Below are 27926 nucleotides of genomic sequence, written 5' to 3'. Positions count from 1 at the left end.
TTCATCTAGGTAAACATGCCAGTATCAAAAGCATGATGCTGTGTGTGCCCGTTATCTCCGCCCATTTCCTGAGGTGTGAAGGATGTCGGTGAAACGTACAGAGAGCATACTGTAGCCCACCGCACCCACTGACCGATTTCTGCCTACATCGACTACTGCTTTATCTACAGTCATTCGGGAAATCGGCACGTAAACACGGACCCGGTCGATGGAAAAAGCCAGAAGATGATACTTTGAAGAGGGTGGACATGGAAACCCGACGCTGAGTTCCTTTAATTGTGACCATAAGACACCATGGCCAAACAGTATGATGTGCTGTTTAGACTCCTGCTTCTCGGAGACTCCGGTGTCGGCAAAACCTGTTTATTATGCAGATTCACGGACAATGAATTTCATCCCTCTCACATTTCCACCATCGGTAAGAGTGTTACTTTCATGCATCCTTTCAAAGAGTTGCAGAACAAACAGCACATACCGATAAGAAAACCCATAGCAGCGCTGGGCCATTATAGTCTATGAGCCGTGAAAAGAATGGCTTGTAAATTACACCACATAGTGAGATGTATTCACACAACCTGTTCTAGTTCTTTCGGAGTGCCTTGCTGTATATGTACGAAGTCTTAAAATGTTGCTTTTTACACTGCTGTCACACACCTATAGCCTAGTGTTTGCTCTAGATTGTCCTGGGATAATATAAAGGCACTTATCTAAATGAATATCAAATTATAGGTCGCGTACGAATAGCAGTGAAGACACAGCAAGTGCAGGTGTATGTTATTGCATGGGTTCTCTCTAATAGGTTGATGCATAAAAGTGTCCTGTCAGCCATTCCAACTCACACATGGTGTTTTATGCAAGTAGCCTACTTTGCATTGATATGAAATGGAAATCAGGTTTAACAAATTGTAAGTTGTGTAATCTGTGAGAAATGGAAATGCTTTTTATTGGAATCCCTAATGACATTTTCTTTATAATGACTATTTTATCACTGCAAGCTTTTTAGCTCCCAGCAGTAGGGATCTTTTTAGTTAATGGAATGGAAAAACAAAATTTGGTTTTAAAAAAGGTATTTCATAAACCTCTCATTTCAGTGTTCAAATAGTGTGTGCTTGGTCTAATGGGATATCTTCCCCAGTGTGTATTTGAAGAGAGATTATTTTACTACAATTTCCAAAAGTACATACTTTTATATTTTTCTCATATGCTAAATTCTAATATGCAAAGGGACACAATTATTTTTACTGATTGTCATTAGAATGCCTATTACTTAAAGGGTTAGTTCGCCCAAAAATGAAATTGATGTTATTAATGATTCACCCTAATGTCGTTCCTCACCAGTAAGACCTCCGTTCATCTTTAGAACACAGTTAAGGATATTTCCTTTTTTAGTCCCAGAGTATATGCAGTCTATGCACATGCACACTGTACTGTCCATGTCCAGAAACCGAATAAAAACATCATCAAAGTAGTCCATATATGACATCAGTTGGTTAATTAGAATCTCTTGAAGCATCGAAAATACATTTTGGTCCAAAAATAACAAAAACTATGACTTTATTCAGCATCAGTCTTCTCTTCCACGTTTGTTTTCAAACCTCAAATAAAGATTCAAACGGTCATGAATCAGTGAATCGATCAATGATTCGGATCGCCAGTGTCACATGATTTCAGCAGTTTGGCAGTTTGACACGTGATCCAAACTGCTGAAATCACATGACATTGGCGATGAACGGAGGTCTTATGGGTGAGGAACGACATTAGGAGTCATTAATGACATTAATTTCATTTTTGGGTGAACTAACCCTTTAAGTCTTGACAAACCCATTCTAAATACATTTTATTTTGACATAGTTATTATCATTCATGCAAACTAATGTGATGCTTATAATGTATATCTTTCCAAACCTTTATGACTTTCTTTTTGCTACCATGGAAACCGTGGAAGTAGTGTTCTAAAAAAAAAAAGCTCTTTTCCATACATTGAATGTGAATGATAACCACAATTATTCCTACACAATTACATTGTGTGGAAAAGAGTAGCTTGGACAGTTTGCTAAATATTTAATTTTGTGTTTCACAGAGGGAAGAAAGTCATATGGGTTTGGAATGACATGAGGGTGAGTAAATGATGACTGACTGAACTGTTACTTTTGTATGAACTGTCCTTTTAAGAGTCTTCTTTTTAAAGGGGTCACACAGTTTCTGCCAATCTCAGTTTCTGTATTGCATCCTTCATATCTCAGAAGAGTCTTTAATTTGATCAGATTTATGAAAGACAGATATGCTATACTGAACATTTCCGAAAACAGCCAAGCTTGTGGAGACGTTCAGTGGGCAGAGCTTAAAGGGTTAGATCACCCAAAAATGAAATTGATGTCATTAAGGACTCACCCTAATGTCGTTCCTCACCAGTAAGACCACCGTTCATCATCAGAACACAGTTTAAGATATTTTATATTTTAGTCCCAGAGCATATGCAGTCTTTGCCCACTTTACTGTCCATGTCCAGAAACAGAAAGCTAATAAAAACATCATCAAAGTAGTCCATATGTGACATCAGTTGGTTGATTAGAATCTCTTGAAGCATCGAAAATACATTTCGGTCCAAAAATATCAAAAACTATGACTTTATTCAGCATCGTCTTCTCTTTCATGTTCCTCCAAAAAGATTCAAACGTTTCATGAATCAGTGAATCGATCAATGATTCGGGTCGGCAATATATCCGGTGATTTCAGCAGTTTGTCAGTTTGATGCGATCAGAACTGCTGAAATCACGTGACATTGGCGACCTGAATCATTGATCGATTCACTGATTCATGAACCGTTTGAATCTTTTTGGAGGAACACAGAAGAGAAGAAAATGCTGAATAAAGTCATAGTTTTTTATATTTTTGAACCAAAATGTATTTTTGATGCTTCAGGAGATTCTAATCAATCAACTGATGTCACATATGGACCACTTTGATGCAGGGGTTGCACCGACTAGTCGACCTTAATGCTCTGTCATGCCGCTTTAAAGGCCCACTGAAGTGCCTTGAAACGCGCCGCATTATTCAATGTTTTGACGTAATTTCCCCTAAATCGGCTCCAGCTGTTAGCAGCTCCTCCCCTTTTTTTGAAACAGCCAATAGCGTTTCGTTAATATAAAGTTTGACTAGAGCGCAAGAGCGGACCTTCCTGTTTCGAAAGCCAGTTTCCTCTAACACTGTTTACCATCATAATCGCCTCCATATCGCTTTAAAGGGCAGCATTCTGTGCAGAATTCAAATAAGTCGATATGTTTGTTGTCTGCGCGGACTCGCGCATATGATCCTCGCTGTGCTCTCGTGTCTGTAGTCTAAGGGCGTTTTCACACCTGAAAGTCCGCACTAAGGTCCGAACCAAAGCTCGTGTTTGGACATTTGGTTCGTTTTGGTTTGCTTTCACATTGCAGTTATGTCAGCGCACCAAAGAACTTTACATGACGCACTGGCGTCCTGTCGTCATCATCTATGTGGGCTGCATCTTAACATTGATTGGTTTGTTAGCGGACGTGCGTCTGACGTCAGTGTGTTGTCAATTCAGCGGCTAACTTTTGACAAGAATGAACAGCAGACGCATCGTTGCCAATACTGTTAATATTATGGCATTACTATCTGCAGCACCATCTATACTCGAGGCAAATTCACCAAATGAACGTCCTCGTTGTGCAAACATTTTATCGGCGCCGACAGGAAAGGAGAAGCTCCTAGAAGATAGGCTTTTTAGCCAAACAATGTATTTTATTTTATAGTTATGTTATGTTTAAATATTATAATGTTATTTTTAAATTTCATCTAGACTAAATTGATTATGAAACGTGCACAGATGTGCAATATATGTCAAAGACATTAAGATTTGTTTTGTAGAAAGCTTTATTTTGTATCTTAATTTTAATAAATGTTTCATCGTTTGCCTGAATTTAATAAATAAGCTTAAATAAATAATATAGCAGACATCCCGTGACGGAGTGATCATTTGCGTTGCACATGAACTGGAGCGGTCTCATAAATAAACCGAAACTCATATAGTCAAGCAGAGCACGCTGTTCACGCGAGCTGACATGAGTACACAAGCGGTTCTGGTTAAAATGCTGCGCGCTCCATCACTGCTGCTCACATGTGCAGTGAGTTTAATCTGTGTTTTTTCACTAATCCTACACCAGAACTTCCTGTAAATGGTCTGAAAGTCCGAACTATACAGAAAATGCTTTCACACAAAAAACGAACCGAACCTTTGTTCTGTTTGGTCCGGACCGAGACTACCTCTTTTCGTGGGACCAAATTTCGTCTGTTTGGTCCGGACCATGGTCCGGGGGAGGTTTCACACCTGTAATTTTGGTTCGTACCAAACTGAAAAGTCCGAAAATCCGGACCAAACAAGGTAGGTGTGAAAGCACCCTAAATTTAGACCAGAGCCGTTGGGGTGTGTGCGCTGCTGCGGTGTGTGAAACTAATGTGAAAACAGATTTAATTCGCCTCAAATGAAAGCAGATTTACACTGAATCGTTTCCATATGTAGTATCACAAATATAGTGTGCTATGTGCCTTTCACCATGTAGAAATTAGTAGACGTGTGTTAACAACTGACCGATTTCAGCAGTGTAGGGGCGGGCTTTAGATTCTAGAGAGCATTTTGATTGGACAGAAGATTTGACGAGAAAGTGAAGTCTGCGATGATGTCACCAAAATCTGAGATTCATTTTAACGGAAATGAGAGACTGTAAATTTTGAATGCGCATATCTCCTAAATGCAAATTTTGTCATAGTTTTGGAACATACCAGCTTATTCATAACTTTAAGGCTAACACAGTCATACTAAAAGCTAAAAAACTTCAATTTTGATTTCAGTGGACCTTTAAGCTTGACGTCGACTAGTCGCTGGCCTATAAACAATTTCCTGACACGCAGGCTCTGTTTTGAACAGTTAAAAATGACAAATAAATGCATACTCTGTGAGCTCTCCACAAGACATGTTTGATTATACCATCTGGGTGCTCAAAATTGATCGGGAGAATGCAGGCTTATTGTACACGTAAGTTAATCATCGCGCTTAACTGCGTGCTTCATTGCAACGCGCACACACACACACACACACACACACACACACACACACACACACACACACACACTATGGAGATCGCGCGCACCTTACACAAAACCATTCAGTAGCGCAGACATTTGACAACACTGTTCTGTGATTTATCAATAAAATAGCTTAGAACTGAAAAGTTCTAGCATATATTTCTTGATAACTAACTCACAGCTTCACTATTAGTAGACGCTGCCAGGTAGAATAAATTCACACACAATCACTCACTAATGCATTCATATCTTTATTGTGCTAATTTATCTGTATCTTATTCAGAATGAGCAGAAATCTGTGAGAAATATAACGACCATAACACAAAAGAACTGATACAAAAGCTGTTATGTAGGACCAATAACCTTATGGGCAGTGCTGTGTCATATGCCATGGCTGTCCTGTGCACAAGAAGACCCGAGTTCGCGTTTCAGCTCGAGGCTCATGGTTATTTGTTTATTAATGATGTCATCAGCGACTAGTCGACGTCGACTCGACTTTAATCACATAAATGTCGACTTTAAAAAAATGGAAGTCGTTCAACTCCTACTTTGATGAGGTTTTTATTAACTTTCTGGACATTAGCAGTAAAGTGTGCATAGACGGCATATGCTCTGGGACTAAAATATAAAATATCTTAAACTGTATTCCGATGATGAACGGAGGTCTTACGTGTAAAGAACGAAATTAGGGTGAGTCATTACTTGACATAAATTTCATTTTTGGGTGAACTAACCCTTTAAGAGTCACAAGCACACACAGACACTATCATGTCATTATCCCTGCATAACCTTTGATTTACTATATGTTTGTGTTGTTTACATTATATGCACTAATGTACCGATAGCCATTAAAACACAGACATTTGATGCACGGATATAACCTGGATTATTTTAGCGCTGAGATCACTCCCTCTTTTAATTTCCAAATCCAGCTTCGAACTGGGCCTTGTTTATAAAACATTCATCACCAAAATTCTGGGGACGAACAAACACACTAGCACAACTTCTTTAATGGAGGGTTATTTGGGAAACTGAACAAGGTTATCTTTCCCTCACAACCAAAAACACACTTATTTGGGGACATGTGACACAAAATGACAGCGCTGCCGACATCTCCCATGACCAGAATGAAGCTTGTTGATGGCCGTGCTCTTTCTGTGGTTGATGTGCGTATGTCCTCATCCGGGAGAAATACTCATATAAAGCATCCGAAAAGTATTCAGATTGCTTCACTTTTTTTCCACATTTTGTTACAGCCTTATTCCAAAATGTATTAAATTCATAATTTTCCCCTTCAATTCTGCAAACAATACCACGTGTACCGACAATAATACCACCAATAATGACAAAGTCAAAGAAGTTTGTTTGAAATCTTTGCATGTACGTAAATATTCACAGCCTTTGCAATAAATCTCAAAATCTGCAGCACTCCACCAAATAAGGCCTGTAAGGTGGACTGGCCAGACAGAAGCCACTCCTCAGTAAAAGGCTGCCTGGAGTTTGCCAAAAGGCACCTAAAAGACTCTCAGCACACGAGAAACAAAATTCTCTAGTCTGATGAAACATAGATTGAACTCTTTCGCCAAAATGGGAAGTATCATGTCTGGAGGAAACCAGGCACTGCTCATCACCTGGCCAATACCATCTCTATAGTGGAGCATGGTGGTGGCAGCATCATGATGTGGGGATGCTTTTCAGCAGCAGGAACTTGGAGACTAGTCAGGATCGAGGGGAAGATGAATGCAGCAATGTACAGAGACATCCTTAATGAAAACCTGCTCCTTTTTTTTTTATATATAAAATTGGAAAGATTACAAATAAACTTCTTTCATTTTGTCCTTCTGGGGTATTGTTTGTAGAATACTTTCAGGATGCACTGTATTAGGAATTCTTTTCTTTATGACGTCATAAAGGGCCATATTGAAAAAAAATAAACATTCCGAAACTTATACGAATTTGTACAGATTATACGGATTTGGCACAGAAATACTCTGTCATTAGTCCAACTAATTTTTTGAAAGTTTGGCCTTGTTTAGCATGGAAACATCCGTTTATCCGATTGTAACAGATTTTTTTAAAAAGAAAAAGTATAGGGCTATACTTAATTCTGTGCATTTTTATATGTATTTAATTCCAACTTTGAGAGCACTGGATCATCATTACCACATTAAAAGGTGTCATGAATTTGGTTTTTTATACTGTTGTCTGAGGTCAACTTATGATGTTCGTGTGGTTTTTACATTCAAAAACATCATAACTAATAATAACTAGTAATAGGCTATTTTCTACACTGGTTTTGAGGCTCTCTCCTGAACGCTGGGTTTTGATGGGTGTGCTGCAATGGAGACTTGGAAGTAAATGCCCACGCCTAGGATTGGAGAAGATTTTTGGAGAAGATTTGCATATTTAAAGAGCTTCAGCTCCCCTGTCATATCTATGCCCTTGTAAGTTCACATGAGGGAGGGATTGATTTGAAAGCGGCAATCTGAATGATTCTCTTGACCACAGGGCTCGTAAACTAGCCTAGAAATCTAGACGTTCCCTAGCGGCAGCAAATCTAATCTGCCCACGAGTGTCGTCTAGCAACTCTCTAGTAAATACCCTTCTGAGCTGTAAACGCCAAACTTTTGTCGGGCCAATCGCATTGTGTATAGAGTCGGTGGGCGGGGCCATAATGACGACGGCCGAGTTGTGTTTGCGTGCTTCTAGTAAACACAGAAACTGGCGAACGGCGGTCTGTCGAATCAGCTTTGGCCGCGACTCTGGAGGACTTGGAGTTAAGCTTTTCTCTGAGAAAAGAGCAAAGAACGGCGCTGAAGTCATTCTTAAAAAGGGAAGATGTGTTCAGAATTTTGCCGACCGGATACGGCGAATGTTTAATCTATCAACGAGCTCCGTTTCACCTTCGCTGCTCTGGTTGGTTGTAGCGCTATCCTATCGCGTGCAGAGGGAGTTTGAAAGACAACCGTTTATCCCGCCCCTCGGATTGAGCCCTGTCAATGGTGAGTTTCCAGACCAAACATCTTGATGTGGGTCTGGCTTGTCAGGCTACTCGTAAACGTCTTTATCAAACAAACCCAATGATTTATTTCTTACCCACCCATGATTGATTGGAATATTATTTTTGTATTATATGGCCCGCCCGATCGGTGGATCGGTGAAGCGTGCTCCCTTCAAATGTCAATTCAAGAGACAGTGAACAGATCAAGAAAGGAATATTATTTCACTATTTGAGATTCACCATTTCCATTTTGGTAGCCCGTCAGGAAAACACATAGCCCCGGGACGTTGAGTCCAGGGAGCTAAAGGTATGTTCTGTTAGACACGTACACATAAACAAAACTATCTATAACAATGCAATACTATTACTTATTACACGGCTCTGTGAAATACTTGATTCTGATTGGTCAATCGCGCATTCCAGCAGTATGTTATTTCCAGATAACAACCGCTCATCCGGGTACTAAGAGTTATCTTGACTGGTACTACTTCTATGCTTAATGCTGGTGCCATCTTGTGGCTGTTAATACTTAAACAGCCATGGCTACAATGGTAGACTTCAAGGCGGGTTTCCTTTTAAGTTTTAAATATGGATATTTTTCTTACACACACGCATCGATTCGAATCAGAAGGCTCTATCAACCCATCGGAGCCGTGTGGAGCACGTTATTTGACGGACAGCTGCATTTTTTATGGACTTAAAAACAGCCAATGTTTCAACTACTGCTTGGATTAACGTTAGCCTGGACCTTTTAAATATAACTCCGATTGTATTTGTCTGAAAGAAGAATGTCATATACACCTATAATGACTTGAGGGTGAGTAAACCATAGGCTTGGTTTCATTTTTGGGTAAACTACATATAAAACTACGTATCCCTTACATATAAACAAGACGTTTTACTCACATAAGTGTGCTGCACCATTCCTGTCAGATCCAATATAGAAGAAACAGCATTGTGTTTTAGGCCTCGTCCACACGAAGCCAGCGCTTTCCTAATCCTATCATTTTTTTTCCTCGTTTCAAGAAATATCTGCGTCCACACAGGATTAAGAAAACGGACTAAAAACGATGTAGTTTGCATGCCAGGCCAGTGTGTGGCGCTGTAATTCTGCCGTAGAAATACACTAAAAACGGATAAGAGTTGTGGCTGGCAGGGGTATAGCAGTGGTCGGAGGTGAGCCAGAATCTCACAATTAAATAACAATAAATACATTTGCTACTGAACAGATGTGTTTTATTAATGCCTACACCGACCCCGACCCTAAAAATACCCTTACAATAATGCAGATACGGTAATTAAATGACGCAATATTGATGTGCGCATGCCCAGTGCCCGTAGTTGTATCCCTTACCTCTTTCACCGTCCTGGATGTAGTGTGATGACTTCACCGTTTCAGAAAATATACAGATTCGCTGTACACACGAAAACGGAAGATGATCGTTTTCAGATTTATCCGCTTTGGGACCCGGTTTCGAAAAATATCGGATTCATGCTTCAGAAACACTGGATCCGTGTGGACGAAACACTGATACGGTACAAAATTTATACGTATACAGCTAAACGCGTCTCCGTGTGGACGGAGCCTTAATCTCAATATGTCTGAAAATCCAGCATCGACCTGAGACTTGTTTACAAACGATTCCGCTGTGAAATGAAGCAAACACACGTAATGTTTTCCCCCATCAGCTGGAACTTCCTATTATTATGATCCAAAGGAAGCTTATGCAGCGACTGTGTTCTTCTACAACCAGGAAAAGTGCAATATCTTGCTATCTTCTTCTGCATGTTTATTGCTGCTGGCTAATGTGATCTGAACAGCTTTAAAGGGATAGTTCGCTCAATTTATCATCATACTATCAATACTACGAAAGATGTGAGGATGTGTAAATGATGACAAAATTCACATTTTTATGTGAACTATTCATTTTAATGAAGCATTTGATGCACTGAACCCATACCAACATTTTTATCTCTCAATTAAGTCCCATGCTTCATTAGATGTGGAGTGAATGTCAGGCTGTTATTTTGCAAAAGTTCAGGGTATGCTCTGTGTAGCTCTCTCAGTGTTTCCAAGGGAGCAGATGATATCAAGCGGCTTACTCTTGAAATTAGACATATGATTCGATGCCCTCCTATTTCGGATTATGATATCGCCCTAATCAATAACGAATCAGAAGCCCTGACTCATTCCTGCAGCCGGCTGTATGTCCCGCCAGAGTTTATTTAATATGGTGGGATGGATCTCTTTTTGTTAAGTAGTGATGTGATACAGAACAATCTTTAACTGCTGGAAAAAAGGTTTAGTCTGACTGGTCCTGAGAGATGGCTGGCGTCTCACCCTAAAACATGGTTCAATAAGCTCAAGTCCGCAGGGCTATAATGACCCATATATATTATGATACTAGGCTGTCAAGGACCTAAGCGCTGTACTAAATATTATTCACCGTGAAAGAGATGTCTGTGTGGTCTGAAAGTAATTTTGAAGCATTAGCTAATGGTTCTTAGAATTTATATATTGGCCTTGAGGCAACATGCTGTTATGTTGAATTGTTATTGCTATATAGAAAGCAGCTGCTGATTGATTAGCTTGATGATAAATAAAACAAGGTATGAGCTCCATTTCTATTTCATTAGTTTTAGGAAATAGTTTGAGATGCTGTCAGCGCTAGAGAAATTGGACTTGTTTAAATTTGTACTTGCTAATCACCATAGCATGTCTGTCTGTTGTTTTGTTGAAATTATTTCCGTTTCCAATTAGCCACTGTCTCAGAAGGGAAGTGTCAAAGAGATGATTTAATTGTTACAGCTCTGGCACATTATGAAAAGTTTAATACTCATTACCGTCTGTCGAGTGGCCATTAGATTGAAGGTCTGCTTTAATTGTCTTGATATTTCTGGTGTTCAGAAACCTTATAATGTATAGTATTTGATAATAATTCACTACAATACTTAAGTATTGTAGTTTAAATCTTGCAATTCAGACTTTATAACACACAATTGTGAAACATAAAGCCAGAATTGTGAGATAAAAAAAATGTTTTATTCCACGGCGGAAACAAGCCTCCATAATATTCAGTTGTCAAACCAGACACTGTAAAATCATCTGCTGAAAATTTTAGCTGACAACATTCAGGTTTTAGGATATTGGTTTACTTTAATATCTGCACCGGTTAAAATACGTATTGAACACGTCACCATTTTTCTTAGTAAATATATTTCTAAAGGTGCTATTGACATGTCATTTTCACCAGATGTTGGTAACAACCCATACAATCCACTCATTAAGAAATCAAACCATAGATGTCCGTAAATAAAGTTATGTTTAATAATGTTAAATGATACAAGGAAAAAGTATTGAACACATGAAGAAAGGGAGGTGCAAAAAGGCATAGAAAGCCAAGACATTCAGTAATTAGAATGCAATCCTGACTCTTGTCAATGCAAATTAATATCAGCTGGTTAAGTCCCAACTGATAGCCTATAAAAAGGTGTCACACAAGAAACATCTCATGATGGGTAAAAGCAAAGAGCTCTCTCAAGACCCTTGCAACCTTGCTGCAAAATATACAGATGGCATTGGTTACAGAAGAATTTCAAAACTTCTGAATGTTGCATTGAGCACTGTTGGGCCATAATCTGTAAGGGGAAAGAACATAATTTCACCATAAACCGTCCACAACCAGGTGCTCTTTGCAAGATTTCTAACAGAGGAGTGAAAATAATTATCAGAAGTGTTGTCCAAGAGCCAAGTACCACTTGTGGACCACTTCATAAAGACCTGGAAACAGCAGGTACAATTGGTACAATTGTTGTACAATTGGTACAATTGTTTCAAAGAATACAATAAATAATGCACTCACCCAAAATTGCCCTGTATGCACGCTCACCACGCAAGATTCAGCTTACGGTAATGGCAAACTGTATATAATTGATGGAAGGATAAATGGAAAAATGTACGAAGACATTCTTGCTAAAAATCTGCTGCCATTTACCAGGATGATGAAGATGAAACGAGGATGGACATTTCAGGAAGACAATGATCCCATGCAAACACACAGCCAAGTTTCAGAGAAAGAAAATAAAGCTGTTAGAATGGCCCAGCCAATAAACCGGACTTGAATCCAATTGAAAATCTATGGAAAGAACTAAAGATCAGAGTTCATAGAAGAATGTTTGTGTGGAAGAATGGGCCAAAATCACTCCTCAGCAATGCATGCAACTCGTTTCTCCTTACAGAAGGCATCTTGAAGCTGTCATTACCAACAAAGGCTTTTGTACAAAGTATTAAATAGTTTCAGTGAGCGTGTTCAATACTTGTTCCCTGTGTCATTTAACATTAAAAAACACAACTTAATTTACGCACATCTATGATTTGATCTCTTTACATGTGTGGATTGTGTGGGTTGTTACCAACATCTGGTGAAAATTTTATGCCAATATACTTAAAATTCATTTAGTTATGCTCAAGTTGTTGCAAACCTGTATATGTTTTCTTTGTAATTTCTTTCTCAGAAATATCTTCCTTTGTGTTCAGCAGAAGAAAGAAATTCTTACAGGTTTGGAACATCTTGAGGGTGAGCAAATTATGACATAATTTTCATTTTTGGGTGAACTATGACAAGTGAGTAGCATAGCATTCCTCTTGTTCAACATAATCTCAAAAGTTCATCTAAATACTTTATTATATACCCTTTGTTGTCAATGACAGAGGTCAAACGTTTTCTGTAAGTCGCCACACTGTTGCTGGTAGTTTGGCCCATTCCTCCATGCAGAACTCCTCTAGAGCAGTGATGTTTTGGGGCTGTGACCAGGACCTTGAAATGCTTCTTACGAAGACACTCATTCGTTGCCTGGGCGGTGTGTTTGGGATCATTGTCATGCTGAAAGAACCAGCCATGCTTCATCTTCAATATCCTTGCTGATGGAGGGAGGTTTTTACTCAAAATCTCACTATAAATGGCCACATTCATTCTTTCCTTTACACGAATGGTCCCTGGTCCCTTTGCAGAAAAACAGCCCCAAAGCGTGATGTTTTCACCTCCATGCTTCACAGTAGGTATGGTGCAACTCAGCATTCTTTCTCCTCCAAACATGAAAAGTTGAGCTTTTACCAGAAAGTTCTATTTTGGTTTAATCGGACCATATGACATTCTCCCAATCCTTTTCTGGATAATCCAAATGCTCTCTAGCAAACTTCAGATGGGCCCGGACATGCAGTGGCTTAAAGCAGGGGGACACATCTGCAGGATTTGAGTCCCTGGCGGCATAGTGTATTACTAATGGTAGCCTTTGTTACTTTGGCTTTAGCTTTCTGCAGGTCATTCATTAGGTCCCCTCGTGTGGTTCTGGGATTTTTGCTCACCTCTCTTGTGATCCTTTTGACCCCACAGGGTGAGATCTTGCGTGGGGACCCAGATCGAGGGAGATTATGAGTGGTCTTGTATGTCTTCCATTTCCTAATTGCTCCCACAGTTGATTTCTTCACACCAAGCTGCTTATCTATTGCAGATTCAATCTTCCCAGCCTGGTGCAGGTCTACAATTTTGTTCTGATTTCCTTTGACAGCTCTTTGGTCTTGGCCATAGTGGAGTTTGGAGTCTGACTGTTTGAGGCTGTTGACAGGTGTCTTTTATATTGATAATGAGTTCAAACAGGTACCATTAATACTGGTAACGAGTGGTGGACAGAGGAGCCTCTTAAATTAGTTGTCACAGGTCTGTGAGAGCCAGAAATCTTGCTTTTTTGTAGTTGACCAAATACTTACTTTCCACCATAATATGCAAATAAATTCTTTAAAAATCAGACAATGTGATTTTCTGGATTTTTTCTCATTGTGTCTCATAGTTAAAGTGTACCTATGATGAAAATTAAAGGCCTCTCTCATAGTTTTAAGTGGGAGAACTTGCACAATTGGTGGCTGACTAAATACCTTTTTGCCCCATTGTATAGTGCACAAGACAAAATAGCTGAATTTAGTCAAATTACCCCGTTTAAAAGTTTGTGATACATTGATTCTTAATGCAATGTGTCATTACCTGGATAATACACCGATTTTTTTTTGTTGTTGATGGTTTTTCATGAGTCCTTTGTTTGTCCTGAGCAGTTGTGTCCTGAGCCCAATGTTCTTCAGAAAAATCCTCCAGGTCCTGCACATGCTTCAGTTCTCCAGTATCTTTTGCATATTTGAACCCTCTCCAGCAGTGACTATAATTTTGAGATCATCTTTTCAAACTGAGGACAATTGAGGGTCTCAAACACAACTATTAAAAAAAAAGATTCAAACATTTACTGGTGCTCCTGAAGGAAACCCGACGCATTAAGTGCCAGGGGTGAAAACTTATTGAATTTGAAGATCAAGATAAATTGTATTTAATTTGTCTTCCGGGAATGTAAGTATCTTCTGTTGCTTCTGAAGGGCAGGTACTAAATATTTTTTATATATTTAAACAAAATAAGAAAACGTTGGACATCATCATAATCCTGTACAACAGTTTTCACCCCCCAGCTCTTAAATGGTTTTTGACCCTTTTAATTGTTGTGTTTGAGTCGTTTAATTGTTGAGTTCAGTCGTCCTCAGTGTGAAAAGATGGAACTAAAAATCATAGTCACTGCTGTAGAGGGTTTAAATATGCCAGAAATGCTGGAAATCTGAAGATCTGGAGGATTTTGTTAATGCGTCCATATTGTACATTTCAGCATCTATGCAAATGTGCAAAATGTATGTTTTGTACCTGAAATTATGTATTGATACCTACATATTAACAATGAGACCATGCTGGCTTGTCATGTGATCCAACATGGCTGCTCCCATGAGTGGACCTGCTGAAAACAAAACATCTTTTAATAGGCTACTGATAAAACTGCCGTCTTCATCTCATGTGAGTGCATAATTTTAAACATTTTCCAGATAAACTACTATTTACTACTATATGTAAGAAGAATTACAGTCAACTTGAGGTAAGGCAAAATTGTTGGTTTGGTTTCCCTTTTATTTTTGTGGTATTTTACAGCATTGTAGTTGTCCATTCACTGCTCATGATTCTGAAAGAGAAAGGGAGAGGTAGTTCTTTCCTCATTTTCCTTTGCCTCAGGTCAGCCAATTCAGTGGCTGTAGTGTTGACCTTTCTGTGTCCCTGTTTGACAGCTCAGAGCACTAACATGACTTTTATTTATAAAGAGGAGACTATGGAGCTCTCCAGATGGCATTAAACTGCATTCAAAATGGATTTATACTCATGTCTTATTTTAGTATTTCTTGTACTTGGTTTTTCTTGTGCGTGGAATGCCATCTGGTTCCAGGCATTGAACTGAATCCTTTGAAGTTGAAACAAATCTAGTAGTTTAAATCATGTTAGATCGAAGACCTCTACAAGCTGCCTAAGTCTATACAACAAAGAAAATAATTAACTGGTCCTTTTTTTATTCACATTGCAGTCAGATTGCAGTGCATGTTAAAAATAGAAGAGTCATAATTGGTCTTGAGAGTGGAGTTTAACGGGAAAAACAACTATTCAAGGAGCTGGAAGATCTCACATTGGACCATATTGACAGATACTCTGTTATTGCAGATAATTGCTGTTTTCTTGGAATTTCCTTGCCTATCTCAGCTTTACAAGAGAAGTGTTTTCTTTTAGGGCTCAAGATCCTGTTATGATTTCACACCTTACAAGAACACGTCATTTTCATGTTCACTTCATAATATGTGTCTAAATAAATTGTATAAACTATTAAACTCACAAGGCTCTATTATATACCTGCTGTGTGTTTTGTTTTGTTGCAAGTTTCAGCCTAACACAGTTTATCATTTTCACGTCCGGCACCGAAATTTTATAAAAAACCTGGTTGCAGTATTTTTGTGTTATTTAAAGGGGTGATGAATTGAGAAATCAACTTTCCCTTGAGCTTTTGATATATAAAAGGTCATGGTAATATAAGATTATCTTGCAAGTTTCCAAGCTGAAAACTTCCTTGTTAGCCAAAGAAAAGCTTTTATAGACACCAGGCCCAGAAAACGATTTTGCTTCGCATATTGACGTCATTGACTGACGAAACACCTCCTCTACAGAATAATAAGCATGCGTAATTCAGTAGCCCCGCCCACCGACTCATCTGATCACGCTAGCCAGCAGCAATAAACATGCTGAAGAATATAGCAAGATATTGTGGAAGAACACAGTCCTGCAAAAGCTTCCTTCTGATCCTAATATTAGGAATGTTTGGTTGAACTTTATTTTTAATGAAGTTCCAGCTGTGGTGGGGAAGACATTGTGTTCACTTGATTTCACTGCGGGATTGTTTGTAAACAAATCTCACAATGCTATTCTTTAAATTGGATCTGACAGGAATGGTGCAGCACACTTATGTGAGTAAAACTTGTTTTTTATATGTAATAGTATTGCATTGTTATAGATAGTTTTGCTTATGTGTACGTGTCTAACAGAACATACCTTTAGCACACTGGACTCAGACATGTATGGGCCAAGGCTCGCATAGCTTAACGTCCCGTTGCTGTGGGTTTTCCAGACAGGATACCAAAACAGAAGCCCGTCGGCAGACAGATGAATCTCTTAATATTCCTTTCTTGTTCTTCTATTCTCTCTCTCTTGACTTGACATTTGCGTGTGTCAGTGCGTGCGTGCGTGCGTGCGTGCGTGCGTGCGTGTGTGTGTGTGCGCGATTCGCACTTATATCGAATGATCGTGCGGGCTAATACAAAAATAATAGTCCAATCAATCGCTGAATGAGAAATAAATCATTGTGTTTGTTTGATAAAGCCGTACTTGAATCTTTCTGGTTTCCGCTTTCAAAACAATCCCTTCCTTGTGTGAACTGAACTTACAGGGGCATAGATATGACAGGGGAACTGAAGCTCATTAAATATGCAAATCTTATCCAATCCAAGCTGTGCGCGTTTACTTCCAAGTCTCCAGTGCAGCACACCCATCAAAACCCAGCGTTTTGGAGAGAGCCTCAAAACCAGTGTAGAAAATAGCCTATTAATTATTGGTTGTGATCTTTTTGAATGTAAAAACAACACAAACATTATTAGTTGACCTCAGACAACAGTATACATTTTTTTTAAAAGCCAGTTCATGACACCTTTAAAGGGTGCATTAGTAATATGTGCCCATAGGCAGAAACACAATGGTGTACACTGGATGCCACAATTCTCAATATAATATTGAACCGTTCTGTACGACATTCACAGTTCAATATTTGCTTGTGAATTGCATTTTTGCATTTTTCGAATCGGTTTTGCATTAAATTAATGATTTCTATTTCTCTCCGTTTGAAATATTTCTCTTAATTTATTTCTGCTCTGTTTGAGTCTACCTTTGAGTCCACACGCTGATATGAGCAAATATTGAATGATATGCACTAAATATCAGGGGGCTAAACTTACTGCGCTAATACTGTCAAAAACACACAGGGTTATAAATACAGTCAGTTATGTCTAAAGTGAAAGTATGATTGTGTGTGCCTGTATATGAGATGCCAGCAGGTCTGTATTGACAGCGGCACAGCCTAGTGATTGTGAACACTTAAAGGGACAGTTCACCTCTAAAATTATGTTAATAAAACAAAAGACAGAGAAAATCACTCACTGCTCTTGAATAAAGTAATAATACAGTAGTTTTTAATCATTGCATATTGTATTTTGAACATGTAGTTTTAATTTTAACCTACATTTATTCATTCAATTTCATACTTAAATGTTACTGTACAGCTCTGAGACGTCACTGTAAATCTTTATTTATTTTATATTATACAATAGACTAGGAATGTGTACAAGGCTTTTTTTAAAGTAAAGTTAAAGGTCCCGCTTTTTTATGTGTTTTTGAAGCTTGGATTGTTTTTACAGTATGCAAAATAACATGAGTTCATGTTTCGCGTGTAAAAAAAACTGTATTTTTCACACAATTTACTTATCTGTATACCGCTGTTTTCTCCGTCCTAAAACGGCCTGATGATTTCCTTGTTCTACGAAGTCCCTCCTTCAGAAATACGTACTGAGTTCTGATTGGGCCAGCGCTTCCCGTGTTGGGATTGGTCAGCATCTTAGCTCACGGTGCCCAGAAAGGTCCCGCCTCTTACCACAACGGGGAGATGAATGCCCTCAATGTGTGCTCTTCTCCACGTGCTCTTCTTCTACAGCAGGAAGTCCAGGGCTGTAGTCCAAACCGGCCGGTCGCTGTAGGCTTTGAAAGGGAACTTCTGTTAAATAAAATATCTCGCTTGGCATTGAACTTTGAGCTTTATAATTTTACAGGTATTATTTATGCTCTAACAGATACACACTAACTAAAGTTTGAAAGATGCGATCGTGAAGAACAGGACCTTTCAGTTTAAGTAAGGTCTTTCAAGTCTTTTAAGTAAAATAAAGAAAGAGTATTATGAATAACTTTCTGTTCCTGTCGACTAAGAATAGAATAAAAAAGAAGCAAAAAAAAAAAAAAACGAACCGAAAGCCATGGTTAAAAACCGAGGTATGTATTGACTAACTGTATTGTTGCATCCCTAGTGTACACTGCTTGTTACACACATGGACATGCAGCACACAAACATGCCAAATATTAAACATAAAAGAATGACAATGTAAAAGATTATTATTGTGTACATAGAGGTAAAAATGCCTACCTCATAATTGATAGTCATTGAATGTATCAGAATTACCTGCGCCATGCAATTCAGACCATGTGCTTAGATTGTTAAACTAGGCCACATCATTTGAATAAAGGGAATCATATTAATTATTTGTTTCTCATTTCACTTTTATATTTTATTGAAGAGAGGGATACATTTGAAATCATTTCACTACTTTCATTTAAGCAGATGTTCCCTGTATCTCCAATATCACTTTATCTAGCCTTTTTAATATCCCTTATAATATTACACTGACAAAAGCCATTTCTTGAATGATACTCCAGGAAGTTCATTTTGTTGAGAAAATAACAGCACAGGCATGAAGTATTAGCAATAGATTTGATTCATTTTTTGCTGTTTTGTTGTATTTGCCTCCTGTTTAATTAAATTACAGAAATCTGTATGGAAAAAATTCTAAATGTCATATATCAATAAAAGCATTAACATCAACACCCCTATGTAGGCAGACTCCTTGTTTCCACTCTACGTTCTGTCCTGTAAATGTTTTTGCCATTGATATAATAAATAAATCTCTCAAGTGCTTAAGCTTGACCCTAAAAGGAAGTGCTATACCCTTTTATAGAAATGGATTATTAAATTGCAACAAAAGCATATATTATTTTTAATAAAACAACCAAGGAATCTTTAGTCTTCAGTCACTCGGCTCTGTACTCTCATGCCACTTCATCAGCACAGTTCACTGCCTTTTATGAGTCTGATTTGAACTGATCAGTAAAATGAATGGTTTCATGAAAAAGCATTGATTGAGTGCTCATTTTATTGTCAAATATTTAAAATCGTTATGAAATGTTTTCCTTTTCTACTCCAGGTGTTGATTTCAAAATGAAGACCTTAGAAATAGATGGCATTAAAGTACGAATACAAATATGGTATGTTTTATTTTTCTCTGAAATAATATAATATCGTTTGATCAATTGGTTTTGCTAATCAGATGTCTTTATGTCTGCAGGGACACAGCAGGTCAGGAGAGATATCAGACCATCACTAAGCAGTACTACAGAAGAGCACAGGTGACCTACACATCCACAAAACAAGTCATTAAAGATCCAATAGAGATGTCCATTGCGTGATAATTCTCTGATAAACACGGATTGATTCTGTGTTAACAGGGCATTTTTCTGGTGTATGACATCACAAGCGAGCGCTCGTTCCAGCACATCATGAAGTGGGCCAGTGATGTAGATGAGGTGAGGCTGTGGAGTTTAAAGCATATCTGTCTTTATTACTGCAACTAAATATAACCTGCTTCATATTTCTATCTCTTCATTTAAATTCCTCCACCCCTCGTTCTCTCTGTTACTCTCAGTCCACATTGGGGTTCTAACAGTCGGAGGCTACATTGCAAATCTGGGAAAGATGAAATTTAAGGATAATCTCCCAATTTAATTTTAAGGGTTAGTTCACTCAAAAATGAAATTGATGTTATTATTGATTCACCCTAATGTCGTTCCACACCCGTAAGACCTCCGTTCATCTTTAGAACACAGTTAAGATATTTTATATTTAGTCTGAGAGCGTATCTAAGTGTATGCACACTATACTGTCCATGTCCAGAAAGCTAATAAAAACATCATCATAGTGGTCCATATGTGACATCAGTTAGTTAATTAATATTCAAACGGTTATGAATCAGCAGATTGATTCATGATTCGGATCGCCAATGTCACGTGATTTCAGCAGTTTGACATGCGATCCGAATCATGAATCAATCCGCTGATTCATAACTGTTTTTAATCTTTATTTGAGGATTGAAAACAAACCAGGAAGAGAAGACAATGCTGAATAAAGTCATAGTTTTTGATATTTTTGGACCAAAATGTATTTTCGATGCTTCAAGAGATTCTAATAAACCAACTGTTGTCACATATGGACTACTTTGATGATGTTTTTATTCCCTTTCTGGACATGGATAGTATAGTGTGTATACACTTTCATACACTTTCAGACTAAATATAAAATATCTTAAACTGTGTTCTGAAGATGAACGGAGGTCTTACTGGTGTGGAACGACATTAGGGTGAGTCATTAATGACATACATTTCATTTTTGGGTGAACTAACCCTTTAATAAACAGCAATTTTATATTTTAGGATTTTGACAAACAAAGAAACATTATGATGTGACACTTAATCAGAAATATTTAAGATTTTGAAATATTTAAGTGAGTTACTTGTTAATAAGTTTTACTAATTGTAATTTTACATAGACTTTTGTTTTCTTTTTTTTAGAGCAGCAAAACATTTAATTTATTTATTTATAGGTTTTTATTATCAATAGTAATTTTCATACTTGTTTTGCCTTTTTATTTTAAAATATATTATTGTCAGAAATAAAACACTAAAATATGAATCGCAGATCTTTATTGTGACTTTTGGATCCCACTGTATGATTCGTATATTATATTTAAAAAAAAACATTGCCCCATATTTTCCCAAAAAGAATGCAAAATAAAACAGGATGACTAAACGAACAAAGACAGAAACTGTATTAAACCAACACTGGTTATTGATCTTGCTCAAACCGGTGCACTGCGGTTATATACATTCTTTGACTAATATCATATTTGTCTGTTTCTGCTCTGCTTTATTCATCCGCCTCTATTGAACTTCTTCTGGTTCTGTCCAGTATGCCCCTGAGAAGGTGCAAAAGATACTTGTTGGGAACAAGTCTGATGAAGAACAGAAGAGACAGGTAGCTACAGAACAGGGTGATAAGGTAAAAAAATCTTCCTGTGCACTGCATCTTTCATTCATAATGCTATTTACTCCACATTTACTCTTTTGTGTGATAAACTTAATATCTATCCAAGTTTCAAGACCTCTTTCAAACATCTTAAAGGGATAGTTCACCCAAAAAGAAAAATTCTGACATTAATTGCTTACCTTTGTTCCAAACTCGTAAGACTTTTTTAAATCGGAACTTCGGAACACAAATGAAGATATTTTTTATGAAATTTGAGTGACTTCAATCCCTCCATTGGCAGCTATGCACCAATTTGACACTTCAAAAAGTTTATCATAAATCGTAAATCTAATACAAATAAATTGAGCGGATTTGTCAACATTTTCTGAAGAGACATGATCACTTTATATGATGAACAGATTGAATTAATCAACACACACATCAGTTGTGGTAAACGGAAGCTTAAGCATGTTCACTTGATGTGTGTGATGTTAGGCTTGTTTGAGATGCGCCTTGCCTTGCCTGAAATAAAGGCGAGACTAGGCGGCTGCAGTGAGGGGAGGAGTGAAAAAAGTTCAGGCAAGCCGGACAGTTCTCTCTTCTCGTAGTGGATCAGACACCTACGAGATCAGTTGCGGATATCGCGGGATTCACACTCGTGCGCTCTGTTGCTGATAAACTGGATGTAATTTAAGTTCTGTTGCTTTTATATGAAAATAAATATTACACCAAAGTTTTTGTTATTTATTTCCATTCGAAAGACCTGTATATCAAGCATTTTTACTTTAATTACATACATGTTTTTATATATTTTTATTAATATGACAACAATCACATAACCAACAGAGAGATCGCACTCTCCGAGAGTTTGAGAATATCCACACATAATTTATACACATAAAAATATGATATCAGAGTTTTAAAATCAAATATTTTAAAAAGAGAACCATACATCACGGTTGTTTAAACCAATGAGCATTAAGCTGTGTCGTCAGCAAGTCGTTTCCCATCATGCTTTTGCTCCGCGCAGTCGATGGAGAGCAACTGCGCTCGACTGCAGAATCCGACACATCCGCCTGGCCATCGCGAGAGATTTTTGACATACGTCAGCATGACATCAGAGCAAGGCGGACCGCCCTCGGACACATTTCTAACCGGCATGCATCTTGCGCTGATCACTGGTGATCGGTTCTGCGCAGATTTTGCTCATCTCAAACAAGCCTGTTCTCATGTGTTAAGCAGAATAATTCAGCTTCCGCAAGACCCAATGAGGTTCATTCTCGAGTTACGCAGCTCGTTTGAGCTTCAGCAAGACCCAATGAGGTTCATTCTCGAGTTACGCAGCTCGTTTGAGCTTCCGCAAGACCCAATGAGGTTCATTCTCGAGTTACGCTGCTCGTTTGAGCTTCAGCAAGACCCAATGAGGTTCATTCTCGAGTTACGCAGCTCGTTTGAGCTTCCGCAAGACCCAATGAGGTTCATTCTCGAGTTACGCTGCTCGTTTGAGCTTCAGCAAGACCCAATGAGGTTCATTCTCGAGTTACGCAGCTCGTTTGAGCTTCCGCAAGACCCAATGAGGTTCATTCTCGAGTTACGCAGCTCGTTTGAGCTTCCGCAAGACCCAATGAGGTTCATTCTCGAGTTACGCAGCTCGTTTGAGCTTCAGCAAGACCCAATGAGGTTCATTCTCGAGTTACGCAGCTCGTTTGAGCTTCAGCAAGACCCAATGAGGTTCATTCTTGTGTTACGCAGCTCGTTTGACCTTCTGCAAGACCCAATGAGGTTCATTCTCGAGTTACGCAGCTCGTTTGAGCTTCAGCAAGACCCAATGAGGTTCATTCTCGAGTTACGCAGCTCGTTTGAGATTCAGCAAGACCCAATGAGGTTCATTCTCGAGTTACGCAGCTCGTTTGAGCTTCAGCAAGACCCAATGAGGTTCATTCTCGAGTTACGCTGCTCGTTTGAGCTTCAGCAAGACCCAATGAGGTTTATTCTCGAGTTACGCAGCTCGTTTGAGCTTCAGCAAGACCCAATGAGGTTCATTCTCGAGTTACGCAGCTCGTTTGAGCTTCAGCAAGACCCAATGAGGTTTATTCTCGAGTTACGCAGCTCGTTTGAGCTTCCGCAAGACCCAATGAGGTTCATTCTCGAGTTACGCAGCTCGTTTGAGCTTCAGCAAGACCCAATGAGGTTCATTCTCGAGTTACGCAGCTCGTTTGAGCTTCAGCAAGACCCAATGAGGTTCATTCTTGTGTTACGCAGCTCGTTTGAGCTTCAGCAAGACCCAATGAGGTTCATTCTCGAGTTACGCAGCTCGTTTGAGCTTCCGCAAGACCCAATGAGGTTCATTCTCGAGTTACGCAGCTCGTTTGAGCTTCAGCAAGACCCAATGAGGTTCATTCTCGAGTTACGCAGCTCGTTTGAGCTTCAGCAAGACCCAATGAGGTTCATTCTCGAGTTACGCAGCTCGTTTGAGCTTCAGCAAGACCCAATGAGGTTCATTCTCGAGTTACGCTGCTCGTTTGAGCTTCAGCAAGACCCAATGAGGTTCATTCTCGAGTTACGCAGCTCGTTTGAGCTTCCGCAAGACCCAATGAGGTTCATTCTCGAGTTACGCAGCTCGTTTGAGCTTCAGCAAGACCCAATGAGGTTCATTCTCGAGTTACGCAGCTCGTTTGAGCTTCAGCAAGACCCAATGAGGTTCATTCTTGTGTTACGCAGCTCGTTTGAGCTTCCGCAAGACCCAATGAGGTTCATTCTTGTGTTACGCAGCTTGTTTGAGCTTCAGCAAGACCCAATGAGGTTCATTCTTGTGTTACGCAGCTCGTTTGAGCTTCAGCAAGACCCAATGAGGTTTATTCTTGAGTTACGCAGCTCGTTTGAGCTTCAGCAAGACCCAATGAGGTTCATTCTTGAGTTACGCAGCTCGTTTGAGCTTCAGCAAGACCCAATGAGGTTCATTCTCGAGTTACGCAGCTCGTTTGAGCTTCAGCAAGACCCAATGAGGTTCATTCTCGAGTTACGCAGCTCGTTTGAGCTTCAGCAAGACCCAATGAGGTTCATTCTCGAGTTACGCTGCTCGTTTGAGCTTCAGCAAGACCCAATGAGGTTCATTCTCGAGTTACGCAGCTCGTTTGAGCTTCAGCAAGACCCAATGAGGTTCATTCTCGAGTTACGCAGCTCGTTTGAGCTTCAGCAAGACCCAATGAGGTTCATTCTCGAGTTACGCAGCTCGTTTGAGCTTCCGCAAGACCCAATGAGGTTCATTCTCGAGTTACGCAGGTCGTTTTAGCTTCCGCAAGACCCAATGAGGTTCATTCTCGAGTTACGCAGCTCGTTTGAGCTTCAGCAAGACCCAATGAGGTTCATTCTCGAGTTACGCAGCTCGTTTGAGCTTCCGCAAGACCCAATGAGGTTCATTCTCGAGTTACGCAGCTCGTTTGAGCTTCAGCAAGACCCAATGAGGTTCATTCTTGTGTTACGCAGCTCGTTTGAGCTTGAGGAAGACCCAATGAGGTTCATTCTCGAGTTACGCAGCTCGTTTGAGCTTCAGCAAGACCCAATGAGGTTCATTCTTGTGTTACGCAGCTCGTTTGAGCTTCAGCAAGACCCAATGAGGTTCATTCTTGAGTTACGCAGCTTGTTTGAGTTTCAGCAAGACCCAATGAGGTTTATTCTCGAGTTACGCAGCTCGTTTGAGCTTCAGCAAGACCCAATGAGGTTCATTCTTGTGTTACGCAGCTCGTTTGAGCTTCAGCAAGACCCAATGAGGTTCATTCTTGTGTTACGCAGCTCGTTTGAGCTTCAGCAAGACCCAATGAGGTTCATTCTTGTGTTACGCAGCTTGTTTGAGCTTCAGCAAGACCCAATGAGGTTTATTCTCGAGTTACGCAGCTCGTTTGAGCTTCAGCAAGACCCAATGAGGTTCATTCTCGAGTTACGCAGCTCGTTTGAGCTTGAGGAAGGCGCTATATAAATAAAACGTATTATTATTTGTCAATATATCAATATTCAATATATCAATTATCAATATTCTCAATCATCAGTTAATGTCCAATATTCCAACCCTGTGATGTGTGGCAACAGCTGCAGCGCGAGATATCAATGGAGAATGCTCAAGGAAACATAAACAGTGCATAACTATAACATTCTCCCATTGATTAAGAAAGGTCGTTTTTTATATATATATATATATATATATATATATATATATATATATATAGGTGTAAGTAAAATGTGTCAGGGTGTCTTGACCATCCAATCAGGGTACTTAAAATAAAGCCCTGCCATATATGGTATTTCAATAGAAAATCAAGGCAGAGATGTGTGTGCAAAATATGTGAATGTGTGTTGTCTATCGTCTGGGTGTGCGAATGTGTCCAAGGACTACTTAATGTTTTGTCTAATTGTGTGCACTACAAAAAAAGTCAGTGCTATACAAGGAAAATTTGAAAGTGAAGCCCAAGAAATAAGAAAATATTAACATTATAAATATTTAGTCGATTAGACTACCGGTAATTATTAGTTGTGTGTAGACTATCAATGGAGGGATATGTTGAATGGAATATCAATGGAATGTTTTTCGAAGATGAACGAAAGTCTAACGGGTTTGAAAGGACTTCAGTGTGAGTCATTTTTGGGTAAACTAACCCTTTAATCATCTTTTTTTTTGCTCCAGCTTGCCAAGGCTTATGGAATGGACTTTTTTGAGACAAGTGCCTTTACCAACCACAACATTACAGAGGTACAATGTTTCCATCTTGCATTTTTCTTTTCAGTATTTCATGTTTTGTCCATTTTAGATATTTTAAGAATGGATAAAACAAGTTGTTCATGCAACTGTCTGATCATTTTTTAGTTTTTTGCACATTTTTATTGTCTACAGCTATGTAGATTAATATTTTTCCTTCCATTACAGTCTTTCACCCGATTGGCTGAATTAGTCTTACAGGCCAATAAGAAGGATCTTGATTTGTTGGGAGGATCCATGAATGATGAGTTTGATCTGGCTGTTTTGGAGGAGCAGGAAGGATTGTGTAATGTTAGCGACGACACCCGTAAGTCCTGCTGGTGCTGAGGACAGAAAGTGACATTTCTCAGTTGATTTCCATATTTATGTTCCAATTACATTTGAATATTTTTCAGTTTAAAAAAGGCGATCACAAGGGCACTTCAAGGCAACTGTACATTATTAAGTTAGGCTCATTCAAGCCACATTTTCAGAGTCACTCTTAAGTTATCCTATATATATATAAAGAACAGGTTGATTTAAGTGTGAGGCAGCATTGACAGGATGCTTTATTTAACAGGGTTATGTGGCTGGAACGCCCATGTTAACATGTAATGTTCATTCTTGTGTTATACTATGGGACTTCATGTGAATATTTCCAGATCTGATTTGGCTTTCTAGAGAATTCTCTAAAACCTTGAATGCACCTACTTGACATTGAAGGCTCTTTCAAGGTAATACATTTATTCTTGAGTGATGAATTGATGAAGCTAGAGTTTCTCATGTCAGTGTAACAATATAAGCTTCTTTTTTTTCTGTAAAAAATATTGTCACTAATCTTGCTGCTTACCAGTTCTGGTCCACTGTGATTGCAAATGAATGCAAGGGTTTTTATCTCATTAATCTGAGGTTATTGTACTAAAATATGATCATTTAATGCGGTATTTATACCAATATTACATTTCTTTTGTTATCACTCTTTAGCTGATTAGAATAGTCGGAATGTTTCAACTTTTACTCTATAAATGATTCTGCTATTGTTGAAGTTTAACTTTCATCACAGCACACCAGACAATATTTTCATCCTACATTAATCAACAGCTCATCCATCCCAACTTCTATGAAATGTATGCAGAATGAACTGTTGTGATCGCCAGTATTAATGCTGGTGTGCATCGCTGCAGTGACATGGGTTGTATTGCTAATGATTCAATGTATATTACACTATTGCAGCATTTATATGTGCAAGTGGTATTGTACTATGTTGATTTAAATTAATTCTTGAATAATGCTGATATGTTTACCTGTGCTATCATGAATTATGTCCACAAAACAATTAGAGAAATTTAAATACGTATGTGGTTATTTATTATTAAACCGTAATATTGTGATTCTGTTTGGGGGGTCAAATATTTACAAATAAACATTTAATTATGAAAATGTTTTTTATTTTATTTATTGAAATTATAGTACTAAATTACATTCGGTATAAAAACATAATAATGTGATTCAGGGGCGTGGGACTGGGGGGATAAAGGGTACTGAGTTACCAGGGCCCGAGGCAGGGGGGGGGCCTTAGAAGTCAGTTTTCTATACATACACATACATGGTACGGGGGCCCAGCAAGATGGTTTGTACCCAGGGCCCAAAATTTGGTGCTACGCCCCTGATGTGATTTGATGATGGCGTTGATCTTAACAAATCTCTGTAAGCTCAACACCGCAAGTCAACACTAGGAGGCAG

At 38.8% G+C, this 27926-nt stretch overlaps 1 protein-coding gene across 2 annotated transcripts; it reads left to right on the top strand.

The window, feature by feature from the left end:
- Positions 1-8: 8 nt before the first annotated feature.
- rab15 (RAB15, member RAS oncogene family) lies at positions 9-27623 on the top strand. 2 transcript variants are annotated; one of them, XM_067417505.1, is made up of 8 exons: positions 319-418; positions 2081-2117; positions 19581-19641; positions 19722-19782; positions 19882-19959; positions 21398-21487; positions 26133-26198; positions 26373-27623. In XM_067417505.1, exons 3-8 carry the CDS (start codon positions 19595-19597, stop codon positions 26529-26531), a joined length of 501 nt encoding a protein of 166 aa, XP_067273606.1. In that variant the 5' UTR covers positions 319-418; positions 2081-2117; positions 19581-19594; the 3' UTR covers positions 26532-27623. The 2 variants fall into 2 exon arrangements, with proteins under 2 accessions (XP_067273605.1, XP_067273606.1); XM_067417504.1 differs by lacking the exon at positions 2081-2117 and having other exon boundaries at positions 9-418; positions 26373-27621.
- The last annotated feature ends 303 nt before the right edge of the window (positions 27624-27926 follow it).

Source organism: Pseudorasbora parva, chromosome 15, assembly GCF_024679245.1.
Source record: "Pseudorasbora parva isolate DD20220531a chromosome 15, ASM2467924v1, whole genome shotgun sequence".
NCBI classification, from domain to species: Eukaryota; Metazoa; Chordata; class Actinopteri; order Cypriniformes; family Gobionidae; genus Pseudorasbora; species Pseudorasbora parva.
This window is presented reverse-complemented; position numbering and strand designations above follow the sequence as displayed.

Excerpts from the sequence above, each read along its gene's own strand:
- rab15 (XM_067417504.1), top strand. The coding sequence starts at position 295 with ATGGCCAAACAGTATGATGTGCTGTTTAGACTCCTGCTTCTCGGAGAC. Across the intron at positions 19,960-21,397 it reads GGGCCAGTGATGTAGATGAG|TATGCCCCTGAGAAGGTGCA; the intron begins GTGAGGCTGTGG and ends GGTTCTGTCCAG. Across the intron at positions 21,488-26,132 it reads CTACAGAACAGGGTGATAAG|CTTGCCAAGGCTTATGGAAT; the intron begins GTAAAAAAATCT and ends TTTTTGCTCCAG.